Consider the following 23,941-nt stretch of genomic DNA (forward strand, 5'->3'; position numbering starts at 1 on the left):
AAGAAATAATCTTATGTTAGGATATGAAATAAGTTTGTTATTTGCATTTCAGGACGTCCGATCAGCGTCAGGTCAAGATTTCAGCTTCCGAATAAAGTACCGCGAATTTACGGCTGAAATGCTTCAGGAACTGATCTCCCATTCCCTGTTTTGTCGACAATATATCAAATACGACTGCAATATGGCACCATTGGAGCTACATAGTGCTACTTGGTTCATATCGTCTTCTAATGACACGGTTGATTATTTGGGAGATGTAAAGAGGTATTTTAAATTCACTTTTTTTTTCGAGTTGTACCTATCCCTATCATCCAGCTTCTGGATGTGGGTGGGTGAGTGACGATCTAAAATTTTCAGCCTCCCATGGGTCAAAACGTAGTATGGGCGACGGGCATTCTACCTGTCCTATTATATTAGAAATTCGTTTTCTTTCAACTCCTTAATTTCTAATAGTGGCACTAAAACTTGAGCAGTTTCATGCAAGAATACAAGCGTCAGTTTACTTATGTATGTATAATATAAAAATATTTTAACCGCCTTTGCAGAGGTTACTGCTCCTGTGGCATAAACTCAACTTGCATCTTCCCAAACCAAACATGCAACTGTGATGCCAACGAGAACAAATGGCACTCTGACGAGGGAACGTTCGTGGTGCCGAACAGCTTGGGCATTACGGAGATGTTCTTCCTGCAGCAGAAGGATCTAACAGAGGAAGCCCAGGGTAGGATCACCTTGGGACCTTTGGAATGTGTAGAGACGAGTAAGGATATTCATTTATTTTCTCTCATAGTAGTTTTTCGATTACATCCTTTAGCTATTTGAGCCCTTTTCAAGTACCTAAATATACTTACATGATAGCCAGATTTATTTTCTGCTAAATGTTTCCAAGCTGCTCGCAAAAGTCTCAAACCTCTAGGACCGAGGTGATAGAAACTTTGATCAACGATCTAACGGTCCTTCCAAGTACATAAGCGGTCTCTTGTGTGATGGCCTGATGGTCCATACTAATAGTATAATTAGTTGCTTAATTTAAGGAGATCGAACCGATCTCAGATCCACGGAAGTACCTACCATCAAGGCAACTAAGGATTCTCATTTTTAATATAGGTTTTTTACTAAACTTAAACAACGTTAACATTTATTTTTACATTGCCAGATACCCAAAGATACGTAGTGACATTTACGACATCTCAGTCATACATCGAAGTACCTGGTTGGAGGAAAGGCGACATTGCCTTCAGCTTCCGCACAACTGGCACCAGCGCCATTTTGCTTTTCCAACCGCCTATCAGACCCAACTACCCATCCTTCATGGTGGCTTTAACTAGTGGTAAGTACTTTTTAAATACAAATTTAATAACATTTAGACATCCAGAATATATTTACCAAATTATTAAAAGGATCGAAGATAAATTTCTCATTGAATTACAGAACACGAGCTAACATTCAACTTCACTCTAAACACGGGTACAAATAGAAAACTGGTAATCAACTCCAAGAGGAAACTGAATGGGGGCGAATGGCACAAGATCTGGATCGACTACAACTTTTACCATGTACGGTTCATGCTGAACACCGAGTACCAGATGCTGAATTTGCTGCAGGAGGAGGAGTTTGGCCCATTTGAGGGTTCCATGTTCATTGGTGGAGCTACTGCGTAAGCCCTACATAATTACTCTTTTATATCTAAAATAGGTATTGGGAGTAACTTTATTTACCTGTGCTGGTTCAGTTGGGTCACCTAACCTTTCATCTCCATCCAATGTAAGGGACCATATTGCGCCAGGACATAACTCTGAAAAGGTATAAATCAGGTCATTTTAACTCGGTAGCTCAATATACATTCAAGTTTTACTTTCATTTATAAATGTAACAAAGTCCAGTGGTCCTACGTTTTCTCCCCCGTCAAGTTATGCCACAATGACAGCCTCCAAGTAGCGGGAATGGTAAAACAGGCCATTAATAAAGCGTATATTTTTTTACAGAGAACATTTCAAGAAATCTGCTGCCGCTGTAAGTCAAGGTCTCATAGGATGTTTCAGAGGCCTCGTTGTGAACGGTGAAATTCTAGACATTTACAGCTACATGTCCGTGCACTTGTCTGAAATCATCAAAGACTGCAAGCCGTCTTGTGTTCCAAATCCATGCCAGAATAAAGCCACTTGTAAAGAACTTTGGTCCAGTTATGAATGTATTTGCAGAAATCCTTGGGCTCATTTAGGAGCGCATTGTGAAGAAAGTAAGTTAATTAATGCTAATAGCCTTCAATTGAATATGAGTATGACGAAGCGGATGCAGATTTTCCAATAAATATTTCTCTTTTACAGACATAAACATAAAAGCTTTAACATTCCAAACAAAGGAAGCTTACTTGAAGAAGAATTATTTAGTTGATAATGCAACAGATGATGAAAAACACAGACTGAAAAAGATGATGACAGAAAATGTACTCATGAACCTAAGAACGTATGATGATAATTCTTTAGTTCTCTACGCAAACGATAATCTTAACAACTTCATCCATCTGTTTATACATAATGGAAGTGAAATCATTTATCTGTTCAATCATGAGGACGAAATAATTCAAATGAAAGTAACATATGAGAATATCAATAGAGGAGAAAGTGTTCAGATTGCTATAATAAGAACCAATCATACTACGACGTTACACGTTAATGATAAAAATACTACAATAGAAAAAGTTGCAAAGCTTTTAAGCAATTATACAAACAAACCTTGGATTAATCCTGAATTGGGTAAGACTCCAAACTTCCATCGAAAACATTTTTTACAAAAATTGTGATTAAAATGAACATTTTCTTTTCAGAGGTAATCTTACCACAGCGTCCTCCAGCCCCTCCGACCGACTATTTCCAGATGAATCTTGGAGGCTACGACAACTATTCGCTTCATTTAGCACCCCGTGCTGCTATACTGCCTCAAGGGGGATATGTGGGTTGCGTGAGAGGCTTTAAAATAGCTGATCATGTTGTGGACTTGCCTCGCAAAGCTAAAGACAATGTGGATCAAGGTAATCATAAGACAAGAACGACAGTGTCGAATAATGATTACGATCATTAAAGTTGCCCACTGGTTCACGTATTGATTAGGGTCTGAAGTAATACTTTGATTCAATAACCACACTTATATTCAACTAGCTTTTGCTCGCGGCTTCGCTCGCGTTAGAAAGAGACAAAAAGTAGCCTATGTCACTCTCCATCCCTTCAACTATATTCTCTTAAAAAATCACGTAAATTCGTTGCCCCGTTTTGCCGTGAAAGACGGACAAACAAACAGACACACACACTTTCCCATTTATAATATTAGTATGGATAATAGGAAGTTTTTAAAGTGGTTCTAAAAAACACAATAGGTACATGATCGTATGAAATCTTGCTTCCAGAGACTGAAGGAGTTCTACCTAAATGTGATATGAAATGTGACTCGGAACCTTGCAAAAATGGCGGCATATGCACAGAAGATTTCACTAACCAAGAAAGCAGCTGCAATTGCGAACTGACGAGCTATTTCGGTGAATATTGTATGGAAGAGAAAGGAGCTAATTTTAACGGCGAAAGCATATTGCAGAGAGGATTCACCCTTAAAGGACCTGTATTAAAAGTAAGTAATTGGTACTTTTAAGCACCTTAAGCAGATATTAAACTAGTAACGTTTTTTTGGTTTTTGTAATATTTTTCAGGTCAAAATAAAATTAGCTTTCTCCAGCAACGACCTTCGACAGAAAAATACTGTCCTCCTCTTAGTTCAAACAGAAAACCAGTAAGTAATACCTTTTAAGAGAACTTAAATTTCTATGTCAATAAATAAAATGTAAGTAAATTTGTAAATTATCCTTTCAGACGCAGTTACTATTTGATAATAGCAATAACGCAAGATGGCTACCTTAAATTTGAAGAAGATCGTGAAGAGGCTGCATATGGAGTTGAGGTTAAAAACCGAAATTTCTTAAATGGTAAGAATTTTTCACTTCGCGATGTATAAAGTAAACGAGAAATCAATAATATCCTATTTGAATTTCAGGTGCCAGACATACAGTATACTACACTAGAGAAGGCGATGATGCTATACTTTTGATAGATAGGATAGAAATACCTTTAGAAAAACTACCAGTCCAAGGACCATGGGAAGTTCTGGATGTCGGGTCCAATGAGGTTCAAATCGGAGGACTTAATACAAGTGATCCAAGACTTAAGATTTACAAAGGATATAATGGATGTCTTTCTAGTAAGTAACCGTTAATGAGAATAAATGAGAAATATAAAAAAAATGCGAGGCAAACACCAATAAAAGATATAACAAGCCAAGTGCACACCGCTCAAGCTCAAATGCTAGTTAAGCGTATTTAACCTTAAGTCGATTAGAAAATGATTGAATGACTTGAACCCTGGTATTCCTGCAGATATCTTCGTGGAAGTGAACGAGTACATAATGAAGCCGCTGGAGGAGTACATGATGTTTACACGTGACTCTGAAAAGGTATCTATTGAAAACCTACTTCAAAATTGAAAAATACAGTACATGTGTGACGTATCTCAATTACAAAAAGAATTCAACCTGGAAATTTTGTAACTGAAACTATTTCTTTTTTTCCGTGAAAGGAACTGATAAGAATGAGAAGTTTCGTATCATATAGGAACAATGTAAGGCAATATTACAATACAATTTTGTATGTCAGGTGAACGTGGTGAACGCTCAGGGGGTACGCAGCGCGCAGTGTTCCGCCGAGTTCGACGAAGCTTGGCCCGACCATGATCAACTGGCCTCCGCTCACAATGGGAGTTTCCTCATAGTACGGATTTATATTTCATCAACATCTCTTTCCATCTCAAATTGTATCGTGTATTACGGTTGAATCATTGGGTACTATTTCAAAGCTTAGGGTCGATTGCACTATCTGTATTGTTTTTTAAAGCATTTTATTGTATGAGAAATTCCATAGACCTCTGCTTCGTGAAGTTTCTTAACTGACACCAGTGTGTTTGTTAACACCAGTTGCATCAATCACAGTTAAGAAGTGTTGCCTTCTTAACATTTCCTTATACATGATGTTCCATGATGACCACTCAACATTTATATGACTAACAGCTACATTATTTAATTTTGGTAAATATACGTACAGAGCGGCGATAAAACCTGGGTGGAAGACCCGCCGTCCCGGACTCCCTACGACCTGCTGTACCAACAGCCTGATGCTGAGGAAGAAAACACGGACAAGTTCTTCATAGCGCTGATCGTTATTTACATACTTGGGCTCTGCTACTGCGGGTATCATGTAAGTCTGTCAGTGATGTCCTGATGCCTTTCAGCCCTTGAAGTTTTAATAATTGTTTTTCGTGGTACAATTTTGAATGTACATAATTCATTTTGAAATGCTATTTGAAGAATCGTTTACTCGTACTTATTCAGATATGTCCCTTTCTAACAAATACAAATGTCAAAATGAGATGTAAAGACAAAATTATTATAAAGGGCCCAATAATGCCAAAAGTAAAGCAACCACACTCACACTCCAAGAACGAATACCTAAACCAAATATGTTTTATTACACAGATGTGGCGAACGCACAAGGCTCATAGACTTCGTCTGGAGAAGGAAACAGATGAAAATATTATGAAAAACAAAGAAATAGCGACCAAGTTACAGGAGCCTAGCTTCGCTTTCATGCAGGTAATAAAACAGATAATTATTACAAAACTAGCTCTTGCCCGCGGCTTCGCTCGCGTTAGAAAGAGACAAAAAGTAGCCTATGTCACTCTCCATCTCTTCAATTATCTCCACTTAAAAAATCACGTCAATTCGTCGCTCCGTTTTACCGTGAAAGACGGGCAAACGAACAGACACACACACTTTCCCATTTATGATATTAGTATGGATATACATTCGTAATTCAAACTCATTACCAAACAAGGGGTAAAAATAGAGGCTTTACTTTTTTACATATTTTATGAGTAGGTACTGCAAACTGTAGGTAATCTGTATCCATGCTGATATGTATACCTAATATCCCCAGATGAAAGATGGAGATGATACAAATAAAGAAGACAATGAGAAAAAGCCAAATGGAGTGACAATAGAAATGAACCCTACAGTCATCTTAGACGTACCGGAAGACAAGCCTGTTATAAGAAGAGGTTCATTAAGATTTAGAGGTAAATATTAACATTAATTTTAATTCAATGATATTATTGATAATCGACAAGATAGGGAATTTGATTTCAAGACTCCTTTTACTATTATAATAATGTTCGTATTGTTGTAATATTTAGTTCCTTTCGGTGTATCAATTTGTATGTTTTGTAATAATTCTATAGTGTTTTATTTCTCACTTGGTATAAAATAGTACGTTAACGATACAAGTGCGTAAAAAAGGACGTTCGAAACGAGTGGCGATAAATTAAAACACGACCGAAGGGAGTCTTTTAAATCGACACGAGTTACGAACTTCCTTTTTTGCACGTGTATCGTACGACGTTTTTCAGTACAGATGAACCTCCGAAGTTTCGACCTGACATATAACGAACCACTTCTCGCACTAGTGCGTAAAAAAACACCATCTGTACATAAGTATGTAGGTAATTCACGTAAATTGGTTAAACCTACAATTTACGATAAGTAATATATATTCCAATAGTTTTCTATCCTAAACTATCAGAAGAATTTAGAACATTAATGAGATGTACCTATATTTTTAGACTTGATAGAAAAAGATGTCGCTTTTGAGCCCCTAGAAGAAAAGGACGAAACAGAAGAAAATGAAGAAGATGATGATAGTGACTATGATGAAGATGAACACTCTAAAGAGGATGATCAACTGGATGAACATGGTGAACACAAGGATACTTATGAAAACGGGACCGGTGAAAATGGTCACGGACAAGACAGGGAGGCAGATTGTGGAGAAATGGAAGAAAATGGAGAGGATGATAATTATAAAAATCATCAGGTATTTTTTATTCACGTAAACGAAAAAAAAAACATATTTTTAAAAGTATTTCCTTGGCAAACGAGGCCTGGGTGATGATAAAATTGATAAAGTATGCACCGCTTTGGACACAGGCAAAATTACTTAATATGTATGTGTGTCTTACTGAATTTCTACTGTATAAATCACTGTTGTACACCTATATCTAGAATCCACAGTAAGGTAAGGGCACACTGTAAGAGTTTTCCCCGACCATAGACCATAAGTACTTATACTCCTATTTTTAATTAGCCGGAATTATTGTAAACAAAAGTGTGGCCGGTGCTATAAAAAATTTGCACCATTCGAGGTATTAAAATTGCCGATATTTTACAGGTTTAATAAAAATCTTTACATGTTCCACTACACAAATAATGACTCTTTTTTTTAAACGATAATAAATTGAAACACTAAACATTTTGGTATATTTATTGAAATTAAAAAGCCGTTTTTGTCGGGTAGTTTGTATATTGCACTGGTATTACTGTGGAAATGTACCTGGGCGACCAAGTAGCGAGCCGCTAAACATTATTTTTAGCAACTTTTGAGACTAGGTGGCAGTGATTTTTAATTACTAATTAAAACCGTCTTCTTCAAATGCGATGGTGGTATTATGGTGGTTATAAATTAAATTATTGATTTTGTGAGTATCTGATATGACAGGACATCGTCTATTTTGGACCGATTTCTATATTGACTTGCATTGGATCATAACATAATATAACAGTCATTGTGTTCGATCGCTTCACGATTTTTTAGTATGTATTAATAGAGTGATCGTTAATAACTAGTTGAAAGTAATTTGATTTTCTCTCGGCACTTACTTTGAGAACCCCTGACTTGAGCTGCACGTGTTACTTTGACAGTGACAGCAGTTTGTTTACGTTTATTCCGTTCAATTCGTAATGGGACTATACATATTAATTTCTGAAAACATTGATTACTTCGTCTTAATGCAAATTATCTATCAACAGGTTACTATTATGATTAAGAATAATGTTGTAAGGTGCATTAGGGTAATTCCGAAAGTCGTCTAATTACGAAAGTCGCATAAAAATCTCCATTATTTCCATCATATCAAGATTGCGCTTTCGGAATTTTCCGAGCATTTCTGTCATTCGGAATTACCCTAATTCACCTTATCATTGTTTATAGTAGCTTAATAACCGAACTGTTCTTTTTTTACAGGCCCCGCAACGAATTTCCAAAGCCACCGTCCAAGGTCCACCCACCTTCACCACCCAACTACCCTACAAGATAGACGAAGACGGTTCCAACGAGCTTTTGACCTCTAGTGCTTAGAATTTGAACATTATTTTAATGTAGATAATAAAGGTTTTTTTATTGTATTTGGCTATCTTCTTCCTCCTTTAGTAATAATTTCATAAGAGCCTGGGTTGTACTTTGGCAACTATAATCTCAGTATTAAGCGTAGAAACTAAAGTTTTTAGGAAAGCGACTGCCATCTCACCTTAAACTTAGAGATCAAACTAGGCCTTATTGCGATTCCGGTTTTGGCACGCTGATTTCCTTCACCGAAAACTGCCAAATATTGAATTACCGTTAGACCACTAATGCTATTTTTTTTAAATAAATTTGGTTGTGTGCCAGCAGCGGCTGATCCATACAAGCCGATTCCCACAGGCTTGCCTAAAATTGATTACTAGTAAAGTACCTGATGTAAAAGTAGGTTTCTTTTTGCTCAGTGTTGCCTAGCAAAAATTTTCACCAGCCGCCACTGGTACCTACATAATAATTTTATCAATCGAGCACATACCAGTAGGTAGGTAGGTAGAAGAGTAGTAAGTAGTAGAGGTAAGTACTCACTGAAGTATCCATCGCAGCGTCACAGATCGTACCTTGGCCTCTTTTGCTCACTATCCCGGTTCAGTATCGTTGCTCGCCAGCTCGAGCTCACGCAGATCCGCGACCACATCAACTAGTCTTGACTAAATGGCCATCTCTCCTTGATGGGGCACAGGCTCGGCACAGGTCGTCCACAATAGCAGTGAACTTCTATCAGGTTAGGTTTGAGCTTCGCGCTTTGGTTCGCTCTAAGCTTTCCCAATAGCAGTCGCGTCTGCAATAATAGTCCGTCGCTTGGTCTACTTTTGACGGCGTCGTTTTCTTATTCTTTAGGAATTCCAGTCTAGGGCTTGCTCCGGTATCATATTCATATTATTCATATTCATTTATTCATAAAATTAACAATTTTACATGTCAAAGTTAAAGTTAAATTATCATAATTAGGGTACAATACAATATTACATTTTAAAAATAGAAAATACTCTCAAATAAATTCAATAATTAATTTAAAAAAAAGAAATAGATGTTGAACAATAATTACAAAAAAATAATAATAATAGTATGTGATCGTATTGAACATTAAATTGCATTATTATTATAATATTCTGAGATGTCATAAAAAGCATTAATAGTCAGCCATTTCCTTAATTTACTATAGAATGTGGCTTCATTTTTAATATTTTTTATGTTGTCGGGTAGTTTATTATAGATACCTGGTCCCGCAATAAGAACCGTTTTATTCGATTTCGCGAGTCGACAACATGCTGAGTGTAAGATGTTTTGATGTTTTTGTGTGATACGTGAACTTTTAAATGTCTTTATTGGAAATAGTTCAATGTTACTTCTAATATATTTAATCATGTGATACAAGTATTGAGATGTCAGTGTCATTATATTGCTGTCAATGAACAGTTGCCTAGCCGGGGTCCCGTGTGGCACGTTGGATATAATTCGCACCGCACGTTTTTGCAAAATGAATACGCGCTGCCATTCAGCAGCCGTGCCCCAGAATTCCAAACCGAAGCACATCACCGAATGGAACAGCGAGAAGTAGCTTGACCTAAGTTGTTGGTGTGGCAGGATACGTGCCAACCTACTTAACGCATAACATGCGCCAGACAATTTACCACACAAGACATCGATGTGTACGTTCCATTTCAAGGCGGCGTCCAACGTCACTCCTAGAAATTTGGTACTAGTTACCTGCGGAAGCACGGCACCGTCTACGTTAACACTAAGGGGACGCGGGGGCCTGCCCCTAGGCTTATATGCATCACTTGTGTTTTGTGTAGATTTAAAACTAAACCATTAGCGGAAAACCAATTTTGTAGCTTGAATATTTCCGACACTATAATGTTTTCGAGTGCCGGAATTGTATCAGCGGTTATGATGTCGCAGGCATCATCAGCGAAGATGTACATTTCTCCATTCACGACCTTTGGTAAATCATTTACCTGGATCAGAAAGCACAAATTCGCTAACGAAGACCCCTGTGGCACGCCAATATCAATATCTCCGCTATCGGATTTCGTTCGGCCGTTATCAATAGCAACGCATTGGCGCCGCTGCCTCAGGAAGTCCAGCATTAACTTAAGGCTTGGCCCGCGGATACCTATATGATGGAATTTTTTTTCAAGGACATCATGATTGCAAAGATCAAAAGCCCGTGTCATATCACATAATAATATTGCAACGTGACGTTGATCTTCTTTAGCTGTCATTATGTTTTTTAGGGTTTGGCGAATAACATCTAAACATGATTTATGTTTCCTGTAAGCGTACTGCCTGTCACTTAGCAAGTTAAAACTCTCCATGAAGTCTCGTAATCGGTTGGCTAAACCGTATTCAAATATTTTAGCGAGTGCTGGTATAATGCTTATAGGTCTATAACTTTGAAGGTCGTCCTTATTCCCTTTGCCTTTATTATCTTGGGATACCTACTTAATAGAACATATCTCCTTCGGGCTTCTATATAAAATCAATTTCACTCGCCTCGCACCTTTCTCAATTGTACACTGAGCTCGGTATACTATCTATGGAATGTAGAAATTTCTATCTTTTTATCTCTGATCTCCATAGGTATGACAGAAATTTCCCTACATTGACACTAGACTTTTATCAAAGAGAATATAATCACTATGTTCCATGTTCCATCACTGTCCATAGAGCGACTTTATACCTACATTCGCACCATTAAGGTTAATTACGACCAAAAATCCTGCCGCGTAAACAACCTGTAGGGTGCTGCATGTGGGTCTCAAAGGCAAAGGGTTCTGAGCAAGGGTTGTTACAAAATTCCGAATTTTCAAGATAGAAAAAATCTGAAATGATCCTCATTTTTAGGGTTCCGTAGTCAATTAGGAACCCTTATAGTTTCGCCATGTCTGTCTGTCCGTCCGTCCGTCCGTCCGCGGATAATTTCAGTGACCGGTAGCACTAGAAAGCTGAAATTTGGTACCAATGTATATCAATCACGCCGACAAAGTGGCAGTGGCGGAGCGTCGATACAACTCGATTCCCAACGGGTTCCCTAAAATTCTCTAGTATCTGTAGAAGTCCATACAAAACAGATGCCAATAACCCCTCCGGCTTTACCAACGAAAATTTTCACGCCCCGCCACTGCAAAGTGGTAAAATAAAAAGTGTTTTATTTATTTATTAGGGTACCCCCCCTTCCCCCTACACGTAAAGTGGGCAGTGATATTTTTTCAACCATAATAGTGAGTTTTTAAATTATCCGATCCGATATCGGATGTAGAACCGATATCATATTACATTAAGGACGCCATAAATCTTCCGACATCTTTATAAAGTTCCACTTTTCAGATTTTTTCATATTTTTAGGGTTCCGTACCTCAAAAATAAAAACGGAACCCTTATAGGATCACTCGTGCGTCTGTCTGTCCGCTGTCACAGCCAATTTTCTCCGAAACTACTGAACCGATTAACTTGAAATTTGGCACGCATATGTAAACCTGTGACCCCAAGACGGACATGTAATTTAAATTAAGGAAATTTAATTATAGGGTCCACTTATGGGGGGTAAAAGTGAAAATTAAAAATCAAAGTTTCTAGAACTATATTGTGTTACATATCAAATGAAAGAGGTTTTTATATGTATTTTAAAAATATTTTTTTTTATAATTTTAAGTAGGGTAATTTTCAAGGTATTTAAGAAAATGGGCAAAAAATGACTATTACCCCCTTATCTCCGAAACTAATAAGCGTATAATTTTCAAAAAAATACACGAGATAGTTTTCAATCTATAGATTACAGGAAAACATATTAGAAATCTACAGTAAAGCGTAAGACGAAATTAAAAGAAAAAAACTCAAATTACGAATTTCACTTACTGCCGCCGCTGCAAGGAGTTACCAAATCTCTTGAAATTGCGTGAGCGCTTTTGAATATTACATATAAACTCATTTCTGATTCGTTTTGTTCAAAATATCGATTATTCGCAAAAATGACTTAAGTTCCTACTAAAAAGGAGGCGCTTAAGCCCTTCTTGTAGTGTACGGAACCCTTACAACGCGAGAACAACTTGCACTTGGCTGGTTTTTTAAACTTATGGTTCAAAAGTTAGAGGGGGGACATATTTTTTTTTTACTTTAGGAGCGATTATTTCCGAAAATATGAGCATTATCAAAACATGATATGTATAGGTATGAAACCCCAATTCATTTTTTAATACCTATCCAACAATATAATTTACCTATACATATTGACTGAGTCCCACGGTAAGCTCAAGAAGGCTTGTGTTGTGGGTAGTCAGACAACGATACCTATAGGTATTCGAGTAGGTACATAACATACAAATTCTTAATGTATTACATAGAAAACATGCATCAAGTACAAAATATCCGTGCTCATCACACAAATAGGATCCCCTTACCAGTATTCGAACCTAGGACCGCGGCTTAGCAATTAGGAAGCGCCAGGCAGGGTCACTGCGTCACTGGGTCACTACGCGTAAGTGCGTTTTCACATTATCTAATCCGATATCGGATGTCGGACCGATATCCCATACATTACAGGCGCCATCTAGGAAGTATTCCATTGAAATCCTTCCGACATCCGATATCGGATCGGTTAATGTGAAAACGGACTAAAGGCCCGTCGTTGTCGTCAACAAAACTTGCCTTGCCTTTCAAAGACGTGTTTTTATTTCTCGAAGTTCTCGCCACTCTTTTCGTTTTCGATACTTGTAGTATTTTATATATATTCTATTTTCTGTAAGAAAAAACAACAAAAAACACATATTTACAGAATTTACACTTTGAAAGTCTGTTAGCAAAAAATTAATCGAAAACAAAAATAATCCGCCCCCGGGTGGGCTCGAACCACCAACCTTTCGGTTAACAGCCGAACGCGCTAGCCAATTGCGCCACGGAGGCGTTGTGAAAGGTGGCGAAATTAGTGCTCGCCTTTTATATACGTATTTATAGATGTGTTTCTGCCTTATTTTATGATGTCTGAATTATTATCATTTTAAACAAATAAAACACTTACAAAATATTCATTCAAGATGAAAAATAAACTGACGGATATAAGAAATATAGAATAAGTTCGATTATTTATTTCGACTTGTGAGTCATCGCCTTTATGTGCTGATAAGAACTAGTAGATAACAAAGGCTGGCAACATTTTAAATTCGTGACAAGTCTGAATTCTGTAGTTTTTGGTCAGTTTTGATTTCAGAAGTAGGTCGTGAAATTGTCAGGATATGGACGAAATTGAAAAAGAAAGAATAGCGGCCTTGCCATCTCAATTGCTCGTTACTACAATATGCCACCCCATGGAATATGTGAAGGTCCTCATCCAATTAGGTTACGAACCTATGCCGCCTCGACGATCGACAACATTGTTCGGCCGCCCTGCTATGATATTACCTAACGGTTTCCAATACATCAAGTATATCAAAGCTTCGGATGGATTCTTCGGTTGTTACAGAGGCTTATCGGCAAGACTACTCGGCCTCATAGCCTCAAGTCAACTAACGTCAAAGGTAATACACGCAGTCGGAATTGACCTGCCAGAAATCAATGACCCACCGAATATCGTCACAGACGATGAGCCAAAACTTGATGACTACATCAGGCTCGGACGACGAGACATGATCATGCACACCGCGTCTGTAATAGTGTCATATCCATTCCACGTTGTTTCTGTGCGAATGATGGCTTCGTTTATTGGAAAAGAAGAACATTACAGTTCATTGTTAGGCGCTATCGTGGCTATCTACAAGGACGATGGCATCCTTGGCTTTTTCCATGGAATTATACCAAAATTACTCGGGGATTTGACCTGTGTAGCAGTCACGGGAGCATTAGCTTACTATGTAAACAAATACTTTGTGAAGACGAAGGACCTACGTTACTACACAGTGCCTTTGCTCACGTTTTTGACGAGCACACTGACATACCCACTGGTTGTGGTGTCCACTTGCATGGCAGTTGCGAGCTCCAGTCTGCAGGCCGGCAACCCTCCGGCCATGCCCAAGTACCCCTCATGGCATGCATGCTGGAGGGATCTGCTAGCCAACAAGCAACAGAAGCGAGGATCGTCCCTGATCTTTAGGTACTACATAGCTCCCATTGCAGCCATGCAGTAGGCACTCTTTAAATCTAAATATATTGCATTTATCTATCTATGTTTATTTGCTAAGTGTTATTCCACAATCACCAAAGTAGAATTCAAAGTCTTGTAGAAAGATTAATGTGTACAATGAATGTGTAAATAATTTAGTGAACGGTGTATTTTGTGGATATTCTCGTTTTGCTAGATTGTTGAGTAATGGTGTGGATATATTTAAATAAATATGTTGTTTCTCAACTGTATATTATTTTTACTCGCTTTTGGGTTATAAATTTAAATAAAATTCATAGACTGATTGGAGTTATTTTATTTTAGCTAAAGTTTGAGCTTTAATGAATTCATCTACTAATTCCTTTTTCAATGTTGCAACAGCTCTTCTGTAGATAGCTGGAGAGAATTGAGCACTGCCAAGAGTTGATTCAAAGCTGATGTAATCCATCCAAACATCAACATTATCTTGTCCATGGTGGTGAACTAAATATTCATAGTACTTTCTTATTACTTTAGCACTTGGATTATCTTGGGATTTCTCTATTTCAATCATAACATACTGGACATCTTTTTGAAGAGGTGGAGTTTTGATCAGCTCATCATATAACTCCCTGGCTGCCTTTAATCCATTATGATCATACATTTTTTGCAGCAATTTTGGCTTGATTGCTAAGAGGACTGCCATTTCACAATTCTGGAATTTCTTGTGTAAAGCCATAAGCTGAAATAAAAAAGTAAATCGGTTATAGAGGATATAGAAAATTAGGTCTCAGAGATAATAATAATGCAAGCCAGCATATTTCAATACTCTTACAGTTTCTTTCTTCTCAATAATGTCCAATGCAGTATTCCATAGACAAATGGCATCATCTTGTTCCAATACTTTAGTAGCATCCTTTAGAATAGACAACAGTTTGTTTTCATTCTGTTTGCTAAGAAGAATCTTTTCTTTCCAAACACTCTTCGATCGAGGATTCCTCATGGTTGCTGCATCCAATATCTGAAATGAATTATATTTCAAAATTGATGAGACTGTACTAGTTTCAATTCTCCAAAAGAGATTTTTTTAAATTTTAAAATCATAACAGAATCCAAACTTCCACTCAGTCATCAGTGTCATACACAATATAACAAAATAATGATGTTATGTATTACAATCACAAAGTTGCATTTTTTTTTATTAGAAATATAGGTACAATTCTAATATTGCTGAATCAGAGAACTACATCTCAGGTGTTATAAATTTATAAGGAGACAGAGTTCAAATCTATACTAAAATACCATTGAAACAAGGAAAAGGCATACCTGTCCCAACTCAGCACTATTCAGCGAATCTTCCAATTTCAACAACTCTATACCAAAAGCATACATATCATCAGAGAGGAGTCCATTCTCATGGCCAAACATCCAAGCGTCTTTGATAGCAGTAACCTTTTGATTTTCGGAACATACATTTTCATTTAGACCAAGAAGTTCATGGATAAATTTACTGCATAATTTTTCATCTGGAAACTGGAAATACAATCATAATCAGTAACTATGGCGTCATAATACTAAGCATTAGGTATATCATATTTAATGAACTTTTCAGCTTGGGGTGGTGGGGATGAAGCAAAACATTTCACCTGATACCCTCAACGGATTATATGATATCCTTGTCACAAGAAGCTACTACAAGTGTGTTTCAAACCCTTTCATTTAAGGCATAAGAAATGTGTATCAGGAATCACAAAGAATTGAAGCCTATCACTTTCAAATAAAGTTCAAAATCAGGAGGAAATATATTACCGTTACAAAGACACAAAACAATTATGAGCTAATATCAACCAACTTTGTGGCATTACAATTAATGTAAGACCTACCCTTTGTAGGGCTTCCTCATATACACTTATACACCTTAGAAGATTTATGGGGAATTTTGAGTTTTCATCTACAAATTCGTCTATCTCCTCCCAGTGGCAACCCTGCAACCAAAAAAATAAAACCAAATTTAAAAACTTAGATTCCTCACTTGTACCAAAAGTAAAAAAGACTGCAACCACACTTATGCTAATTGGCGATATTCATGCTGATGTCTCTTTTATTTACCTTGGAGAGTGAGATGGCATCACACATACATATTATAATGATGACCAAACAATTAGAAAAAAAAATTAGCAGTGCTCGTAAAATACTTACTTCTAACTCTTTAGATGCAATGTAAGGCCAGACTTCCTTCTTATCATTTTGGCTCCAAATCTCTCTTTTGATTTCTTCGGTTATACTCTCAGTGTCTTGGAATTTCAGAGACAAGTCACAGAGCTTGAACAGGTAACTGACATCCCCAATACTCTTGGCACCATTTCTCCATATAACATCTGCCCTTTTGATTTGTTTTTCCTGTAACATATTGAATGTAATGTTTGTAAATTGTGCTATTTAATAAACAGTGCATTAATAACATAGCATAACTTTTGATTATAAAAAAATCTCAGCATATCCAGATGCTTCTGGGTAGTAGAAAAGTTATATTCATGTTAAGTAAATGTTCTACCCCATTGAGTCATCTATATCAATGGTTCCCAAAGTAGACTGGGCCAAGGATTCATCTAAAAATAGTGATGGCTTTGGCTCCCAGTTTTTAGCCATCTTAAAAAAGGGGGCATAAAATATTATTGGTAGTGCTCAGATTAGAAAGTAGTTTCAAGATCTATTATACAATATTTGCTTGCAATTCATAGCTTGATAAATGCTGATTGATATTGTCATTGTCACCTGCAGGCCTATGATGCTTGCAATTTTATCACTTATTTACGTGGATAAGGCAGAAGATAAGGCATTCATCATATTCTGACAAGTATGTCAGTATGAGAGTGACAGGTGTCTTATCCACATTGATAAGTGATAAAATTGCAAGCATCATATACCTGCAGACATCTGCGAAATATTTTCGTAAATCAAGATTAACCCCCTTGTTCATAAACATCCAAGAAAGATATCAAGCCGATAAAGTTCGTTTGTCCCTTTCTATCGCACTGATACAACGGAAAAGGACAAATAAAATTTTATGGGTTTGATAACTTTAGTGTATGTTTATGAATATAAGGGTAAATCTTATACAATCCATTATACAAAGCCACAGTTAAGAAATATTACCTTCTCTTCCTCATTCTCAGCTTTCAAGGCCAGAGTAACCTCAATCTTGAAGAGATCCAAATAAAGCTCACAAGCCTGCGGGTGTCTGTGTATGCCCTTCAGAAGGAAGTTCTTGGCATTGTCCAGATTATTTTGCTCCTCACTTTCCCACAGTGCTGCCATCTGCCACATCTTGGGCTTGTCACCATGCATCTGTAAGTGATATAAGAAAATACTATAAATCAAAGTAAAAAAAGTATTAATAACTATGCAGATAATGAAAATAGATGTTTATGTATATAAATACATACAATACATACAATCACGCCTGTGTCCCATGAAGGGGTAGGCAGAGCACATGAAACTACTCAGGTTTCAGTGCCACTCTTGGCAAATAAGGGGTTGAAAGAAAACGAAACTGTGACATTGCAGTGACAGGTTGCCAGCCTCTCGCCTACGCCACAATTTAACCCATATAAATAGTTGACAAAGAAATGTTAACCAGTTTGAAGGGGAATGAATGAGGTAAGTAATTAATACCAGATGCCTGTTGAGGGACCTAGTCTTCAACAGAATGACATGATACCATAATCCTCAGCATTGAGGGAATGACTGAAGGAGAAGAATTTTTAACAAGTCCACTGTGGTAGGGATTTGAAAGATCTCTAAGAGCTGCAGCAAAGGTGTTGAATGAACCACTTCAAATCCCTGTTCAAAAGGGTATAAAGAGCCACTGCAAATACCAAAGTTTAGACATCTTCCTATGTTACCTAAATTAAGTCATCCATACTAATATTACAAATGGGAAAGTGTCTGTGTCTGTTTGTTTGTCCTTCTTCTAAGGCAAAATGGACCGACGGATTGACGATTTTTTAAGTGCAGATAGTAGAAGGGATGGAGAGTGACATAGGCTACTTTTTGTCTCTTTCTATCGCGAGCGAAGCCGCGGACAAAAGCTAGTTTGGAATAATAAAGAAAGGTGCACTTTGATAATCTTCAGTGTCCGCATTAGGCCCTCTGTTTTTAGAATAGCGGAATTACCTGCAGCATCTGTCCAATAATAGCCGACACAGCATAATCAAATCCCACACTCCTACAAAATTTAATATACTGAAAATATATTTCCAAATCATTCTGGAATCTGTAAATAAACTGCTTGAATACTTTATTCACGCGCTTCGCTATGGCGTATTCCAAGTCCTTCTTTTTCTCATTCAGTTTAGTCTTCTTCCTACGGATTGCGATGTCTTCAATCAAAGCGAGTTCGTAAGCTATGTAGTGCACGTAATCATCTTTCTCTTTAACTCTGCGTTGTATTCGATATTCAAATTCCTTGCGTTTACGCGATATTTCTCTGTAAAAATTATTAAGTGCATAAATAAGAGGGACATGATTAATTGTGTTACTTTAGGTACATAAAATACATCACAAACCTTATTTCGTCTTCGTCATATAAGCCTGTCCTTCGCATCTGCTCCAGCTCATTTATCATATCCTCAATACGTTGATTGACTTGCTCCGCCATTTTTTATAGTTTTATGGAAATACAGCTTCAGAAAACTAAGAAAAACAACTTTTAACTTACGTTGTTTTAAAAACCAAACACAAGACAGCGTGATATTTTTAGGTTAGATTAATCTGTCAAATTGACGTTATTTTGACAGCCAAGTACTGGCAACACTTTTCTTGGGCTTATTCAGCGTCTCATAGACGATCGGATCCAGTCCGTCAAATTCATCGAGTTCATCACATAGATTTAGAATTATTAAACTAGATTGTTTAGTTAGGTCAAAAAGTGTGTCCACATGAGAGGTAATTGTTTGGGCTGGTGTCCCTCTCGCACTTGCTGACAATGTCAACATTAGTCAGTGACGTCATCACTGTCATAAATTGGGGATACCAGTCAATTTTCAAAGTTACTACTAAATCTACTAATACCCAATTAAAGGTATTTTTTAATTATATAAATCTTTGATTTATGGGCATTAAAATAATTACATTATAATTATTTTCAAATTTTGTGAAATATATCGAAACCCTAGTTTGAATATAACATTAAAATAAAATAAGAAGTTATAAAGTCAGGTAATATACAGATAAAAATACTACTAATATGGGAACCTCATTAACACTGGCAACACGTGCGAGAGGGACACCAGCCCAAACAATGCCCTCTCATGTGGACCGTTTTCGCTAGTCTGATACGATCGACTTTCTGTTTCAGCAATAAGGTTCAATTTCGTATGGCAAAAAATGTGATTGAGCTGTCCCCTGTAAAGGTCTTTGGTTCATCACAATACCAATTATAATAATTTATCGAGCCCTTTGCGTCAGTAGACAAAAGCGGCAAAGTTAATAATTGCTTAATTATATGATTATAATAATTGCTTAATTAAGAGGTTCCTTAATTATTATGATTTTTGGATAAAAATTCATTAATGCCAACAAAGCTTCTTCTCTGCAGATCGAATGCAGTCGCTTTCCTAATAAAAACCGGTATTAGTTGACAAGCAAATCCCAGGCGAGTCACTTACGAAGATGATGGAAAAATAATTAACACTGATAAAATGAGATATTAGCAAATACCGGTAATCTCCGTCCGTAAAAAACCCAAGCCGACATTTTGCCAGTAATCTCCGGCCTGGGTAGTTTTTTTATACTACGTCGGTGGGAAAGGGTGGGAAACAAGCATACGGTCCGCCTGATGGAAAGCGGTCACCGTAACCTATGGACGCCTGCAACTCAAGGAGTGTCACGTGCGCGTTGCCAACCCATTAGAAATAACTGAAGATTGGGTGTTTTATTTTTTGACGGCGTGGTAAACGAAAGGTTAAGGGTATATTTACAACAACCGTTTATATTTTTATTTTATAATAAAAACAAATCACTGAATACTGCTTATTTACAAAGAGGATGAACAAAGTTTGTGCATGTGGTAGTTTCATTAATATTAAATGACAAAAATAAGACAATGGAAAGGTTTAGTCACTCAGGAACTTGGTGGATCTAAATTATCTAAAATATGTCCAACTTTAGTTTTCAAACCGTCAATAAGTTTTTTTGTATTATAGAACACTTCATATTCAATGTTTTCAAACTTCATACTGAAATGGTCACTGTGGTCACTGGGTTTACTGTTATTATAAATAATTAAACGATATTTATAAATACGTTTTACAGCTAAGAGTGACTTATACAAAATTATATTATTTAATTCATACATTAATTTTCAGGCACTGAAAATGATCTGATCACCAAGGCAGTCATGTAACCCGACATGAATATTGTCATTTGTTACCATAATGTCATGCTTTTATCATAATCATTATTGATTATAATACGCAGCACACAATATATTTACATACACTCAAAACAATCGGATTTTTGCTATCTGTATAAGTTAACTTGATCATTCAGTCCTGTATTGTTTAACAATAAACTGAAATAAATGTCATATACAAAGAAAAAATGACCAAGGCCTCAGTGTCCAATGCTGGATTCGAACCAGCGTACTCCGTTATAGCCACGGATGCCTGAAGCACTCGGCCAACCGGTCACGGCGGCAAGGGTCGAAATTTTCAAGTCTAAGACACAATTACCGAAAGCTTATGGCGCCTCCAAGCTGGGGGTTGTTTAACAATGTAAGGCATCAAAATCCCTGTAGTCTACCTGGCGGTAAATCTTATAACGCCGCCTTCACAATGTTCAATAACTCCTCTTCCTTTGAAACAACTCAGCCAAGTCTTTGAGAAGGATTTGAAGCTATCTCTTTCCGCATCAGTATTTGACACTGGTGTCACGTTTATCTCCGGTATGCACCTCCCGAAGTCGATGGCTGGTAGCCAAACTTGGAAGTCGGAGTCGGGTGAGTATTTGAATATGTCTTGGCACCCTTGAAGGTTGATTTGAGGTACGGGTGGCTGTCTCTGTAGTAATTTCTTTAGTGTGATGAATGTTAACAGGTTGCTCTTTAGGGAGACGGACTGCAAATTTTTCGCGCGGCCGAGACTTCTGCAGGAATAAAAAAAATATTTTAAATTTATTGTACTTTTCTAAAATGGACAAGAAATATACTGGAGTATACAGAAATTGATAAATTGTTGAGCAAACACAATGCCCCTAATGAAGACGCCACGGGAAGGTCAAGGCCCTCTCATAGTGTCATAGGACAAGCAGTGACACTGCATAGGCTTATTTAAATGTGTGCCTAAAATAAAATAATTCAGAAAGAAAAAAAAACAAGTGTAAAAAAAAAACCTTTACAAAATACGTACCTAAATACTCTCATAAACTGCCCATCAACCAGTTTGCAATTAGACAAACTGAATCTTCTAATCTTCAATTCCTTGGCGGAATCCATAAATGAAGCTATACAACCAACCGCCTGCCCTTGAACACCAACACTGTCCAAATCTAACTCCATTAGCATATTAGGATTCAGTGTTGATACTAAACAACTGACTGTTGGTAGTTTCACATCATTATTACTGATATCTATAGCTTCTAAAGCGTTCAAATTAGCGTTGCACTCATTTATAACTCCAGCTGCGTTCTCTGTTAATCCACAACTATTTAATTTTAACGATTTCAATCTGATATGTGTCGTTAACTTTAGGATATGCTTCAAACCTTCATCGGTTATAGGGTTTCCGCTGATATCTAAGTAGTCTAATAACTGGCAGACGGGTCGCGAAGCTTTATCAAACATTTGCGTTAATAGTCTAGCTCCTTCTGCGCTGATATTATTTCTGCTAATATCTAGATGTGTGAGTTGTTTCATAGTGCACATGCAGTCGGTGAGGTATTTAACTCCATCATCTCCTAAGTTGTTGTCTGAGAGCATGATGGCGGTGATGTGTGATTGGTGCGTGAGCGCGCGGAACAGTGGTCGGATTTGTGATGGGGGTAATGTCCTTGCGCCTAGTGCAAGTCGGTGGGTTGTGTGACTCCGGCCGATGGTTTGTTGGATTTCCTCACAGGGTGCTGAAATAAATACAAATTTAAATTTAGAGCTAATGATTAGTTGATTTCACTACCAGACAAAAAATGCCGCAGTACGTCAGAAACCAGTTGTAATCTGCTGGTTGCGAAAGTGTTAATAGAAATTTGCTTGAAATAATACTTCACTAATTAATAATAATGGCTGTCAATGTGTGAAAAATGTCTATAGTTCATATCTGTTTAAAAATATTTGATTAGCATCAAAGGGAGTGGATATAGAGGATTGTTGTAGTGAAGTAAAATTTGTATTTTCATTGATTGACTTCTTTCTATTGACACAGGGTTAAAACAATTATAACCAGTTTTAACAATAAGGAACTTGACTGTACTTGAAATAAAATATTTTATACCGTGTACGAAATAAAGCACCAGATAAATATAAGAAAAACATGGATAGCAGTTATTTTTAAATCCAATTTCTATTTAATAAGTCAAGTAGAAATATATAAAGTAACTGCAATCCGGATATTCGAATATCCGAATTATTCGAATATCCGCCAAAATTTTTATCCGAAAATATTCGAATAATCCAAGTGAAATTATCCGGATAAACGGATAATTTCTATAAACATTATTTTTTATTTATAAGTAATATATTTAATAGATAGACGTCACTGAAACCAATTTCGATCAATTCTTAATACGGACAATGTTATTGCTAACAAGTTAACACCTATTTATCTTCAAAATCAAACTAATATTTACAAAACAAAGAAAGCATTCGTGGACAAGAAGTAAGCAGAATGCCTCACCCCACGGTCGTACTCAGTTCTTATCAAATATTCGATTAATTGGATGATTTAAAAACGCAGAAAAACGTTCAAGTATTATTTTTTAATATGAAAACGTTACCCCAACCTACTTTCATTACTGCTAATAGCTAACGTGAAGTTATCTGTAAAACCGTACTTAATAAGGGAGATTTATAGCTAGATTTCCTGGTCCCTTGTTTTTTTGAAATTGAAATTTAGCGCCTCACTCCGAATTTAGCTGTTATCAGTTCCATGGCAATTTAGTACGCCAGAATTCCCTCCACTTCACTAAGAAATATAAGGCATTTTCCTTTTAAGTCCTTAGTTACATTCATACACAAAAATCGGTCTAATTACTACTTATACTTTGAAATCTTAGTCGATCTACTGATCAGCTTGGAAACTAAAACCCATCAAATTGCTGCCGAGCAATTTGAGGCGTTTTAGATTTGAATATTTAAATAAGTTCGCCTTTGTACCTCCTCCTTCTTCATTTTTTTAAATTTTATGTGTTGTATATTTTATGTCGGTGGTACAATACTTATTTATCGCCTCTCCCCTTCCATTGGTACTTTGGTACCAGCCACTGTGCAACTAAGGTCTAAAATGATCCACACCTGGATAGGAAGTGTCTTCGACTAATTGGTCTTCTCTTTTTTTGGTTATTCTGTTTTGAACGAGTACCGATGCTCAGTT

The 23,941-nt window shown here is 36.9% G+C and overlaps 4 protein-coding genes and 1 non-coding gene across 5 annotated transcripts in view; 2 read left to right on the forward strand and 3 right to left on the reverse strand.

The window, feature by feature from the left end:
- LOC125231836 (contactin-associated protein-like 5) overlaps nucleotides 1-8,319 on the forward strand; it is a 32,710-nt gene extending 24,391 nt beyond the window's left edge. The window contains exons 14-31 of the mRNA XM_048137415.1: nucleotides 53-264; nucleotides 546-760; nucleotides 1,157-1,330; nucleotides 1,432-1,657; nucleotides 1,986-2,239; nucleotides 2,328-2,756; nucleotides 2,828-3,031; nucleotides 3,404-3,621; nucleotides 3,701-3,780; nucleotides 3,861-3,973; nucleotides 4,042-4,245; nucleotides 4,421-4,497; nucleotides 4,697-4,810; nucleotides 5,141-5,293; nucleotides 5,572-5,688; nucleotides 6,032-6,170; nucleotides 6,714-6,964; nucleotides 8,171-8,319. Coding sequence (XP_047993372.1) covers nucleotides 53-264; nucleotides 546-760; nucleotides 1,157-1,330; nucleotides 1,432-1,657; nucleotides 1,986-2,239; nucleotides 2,328-2,756; nucleotides 2,828-3,031; nucleotides 3,404-3,621; nucleotides 3,701-3,780; nucleotides 3,861-3,973; nucleotides 4,042-4,245; nucleotides 4,421-4,497; nucleotides 4,697-4,810; nucleotides 5,141-5,293; nucleotides 5,572-5,688; nucleotides 6,032-6,170; nucleotides 6,714-6,964; nucleotides 8,171-8,284 — 3,294 coding nt within the window. The 3' untranslated portion in view covers nucleotides 8,285-8,319. The remainder of the gene's footprint in view (nucleotides 1-52; nucleotides 265-545; nucleotides 761-1,156; nucleotides 1,331-1,431; nucleotides 1,658-1,985; nucleotides 2,240-2,327; nucleotides 2,757-2,827; nucleotides 3,032-3,403; nucleotides 3,622-3,700; nucleotides 3,781-3,860; nucleotides 3,974-4,041; nucleotides 4,246-4,420; nucleotides 4,498-4,696; nucleotides 4,811-5,140; nucleotides 5,294-5,571; nucleotides 5,689-6,031; nucleotides 6,171-6,713; nucleotides 6,965-8,170) is intronic.
- A 4,793-nt stretch (nucleotides 8,320-13,112) lies between these two features.
- On the reverse strand, nucleotides 13,113-13,186 carry Trnan-guu. The gene has a single exon. It is a non-coding gene; the product is annotated as a tRNA-Asn (tRNA).
- A 267-nt stretch (nucleotides 13,187-13,453) lies between these two features.
- Nucleotides 13,454-14,683, forward strand: LOC125232093 (mitochondrial carrier homolog 2-like). The gene has a single exon (XM_048137707.1). It carries the CDS (start codon nucleotides 13,516-13,518, stop codon nucleotides 14,401-14,403), a length of 888 nt encoding a protein of 295 aa, XP_047993664.1. The 5' UTR covers nucleotides 13,454-13,515; the 3' UTR covers nucleotides 14,404-14,683.
- LOC125232091 (U3 small nucleolar RNA-associated protein 6 homolog) lies at nucleotides 14,679-19,110 on the reverse strand. Its single transcript, XM_048137706.1, has 8 exons — nucleotides 18,926-19,110; nucleotides 18,534-18,846; nucleotides 17,514-17,705; nucleotides 16,557-16,757; nucleotides 16,241-16,342; nucleotides 15,684-15,890; nucleotides 15,193-15,378; nucleotides 14,679-15,099 (listed from the first exon to the last, which is right to left on the reverse strand). The coding sequence occupies exons 1-8, from the start codon at nucleotides 19,015-19,017 to the stop codon at nucleotides 14,689-14,691; spliced, it is 1,704 nt and encodes a 567-aa protein (XP_047993663.1). The 5' UTR covers nucleotides 19,018-19,110; the 3' UTR covers nucleotides 14,679-14,688.
- A 1,227-nt stretch (nucleotides 19,111-20,337) lies between these two features.
- The window catches only part of LOC125231669 (tonsoku-like protein), a 30,936-nt gene continuing 27,332 nt past the window's right edge, over nucleotides 20,338-23,941 (reverse strand). Inside the window, exons 13-14 of the mRNA XM_048137176.1 lie at nucleotides 21,767-22,475; nucleotides 20,338-21,503 (exon numbers count right to left, since the gene is read on the reverse strand). Coding sequence (XP_047993133.1) covers nucleotides 21,158-21,503; nucleotides 21,767-22,475 — 1,055 coding nt within the window. The 3' untranslated portion in view covers nucleotides 20,338-21,157. The remainder of the gene's footprint in view (nucleotides 21,504-21,766; nucleotides 22,476-23,941) is intronic.

The sequence above is a fragment of the Leguminivora glycinivorella genome, chromosome 12 (genome assembly GCF_023078275.1).
Source record: "Leguminivora glycinivorella isolate SPB_JAAS2020 chromosome 12, LegGlyc_1.1, whole genome shotgun sequence".
NCBI classification, from domain to species: domain Eukaryota; kingdom Metazoa; phylum Arthropoda; class Insecta; order Lepidoptera; family Tortricidae; genus Leguminivora; species Leguminivora glycinivorella.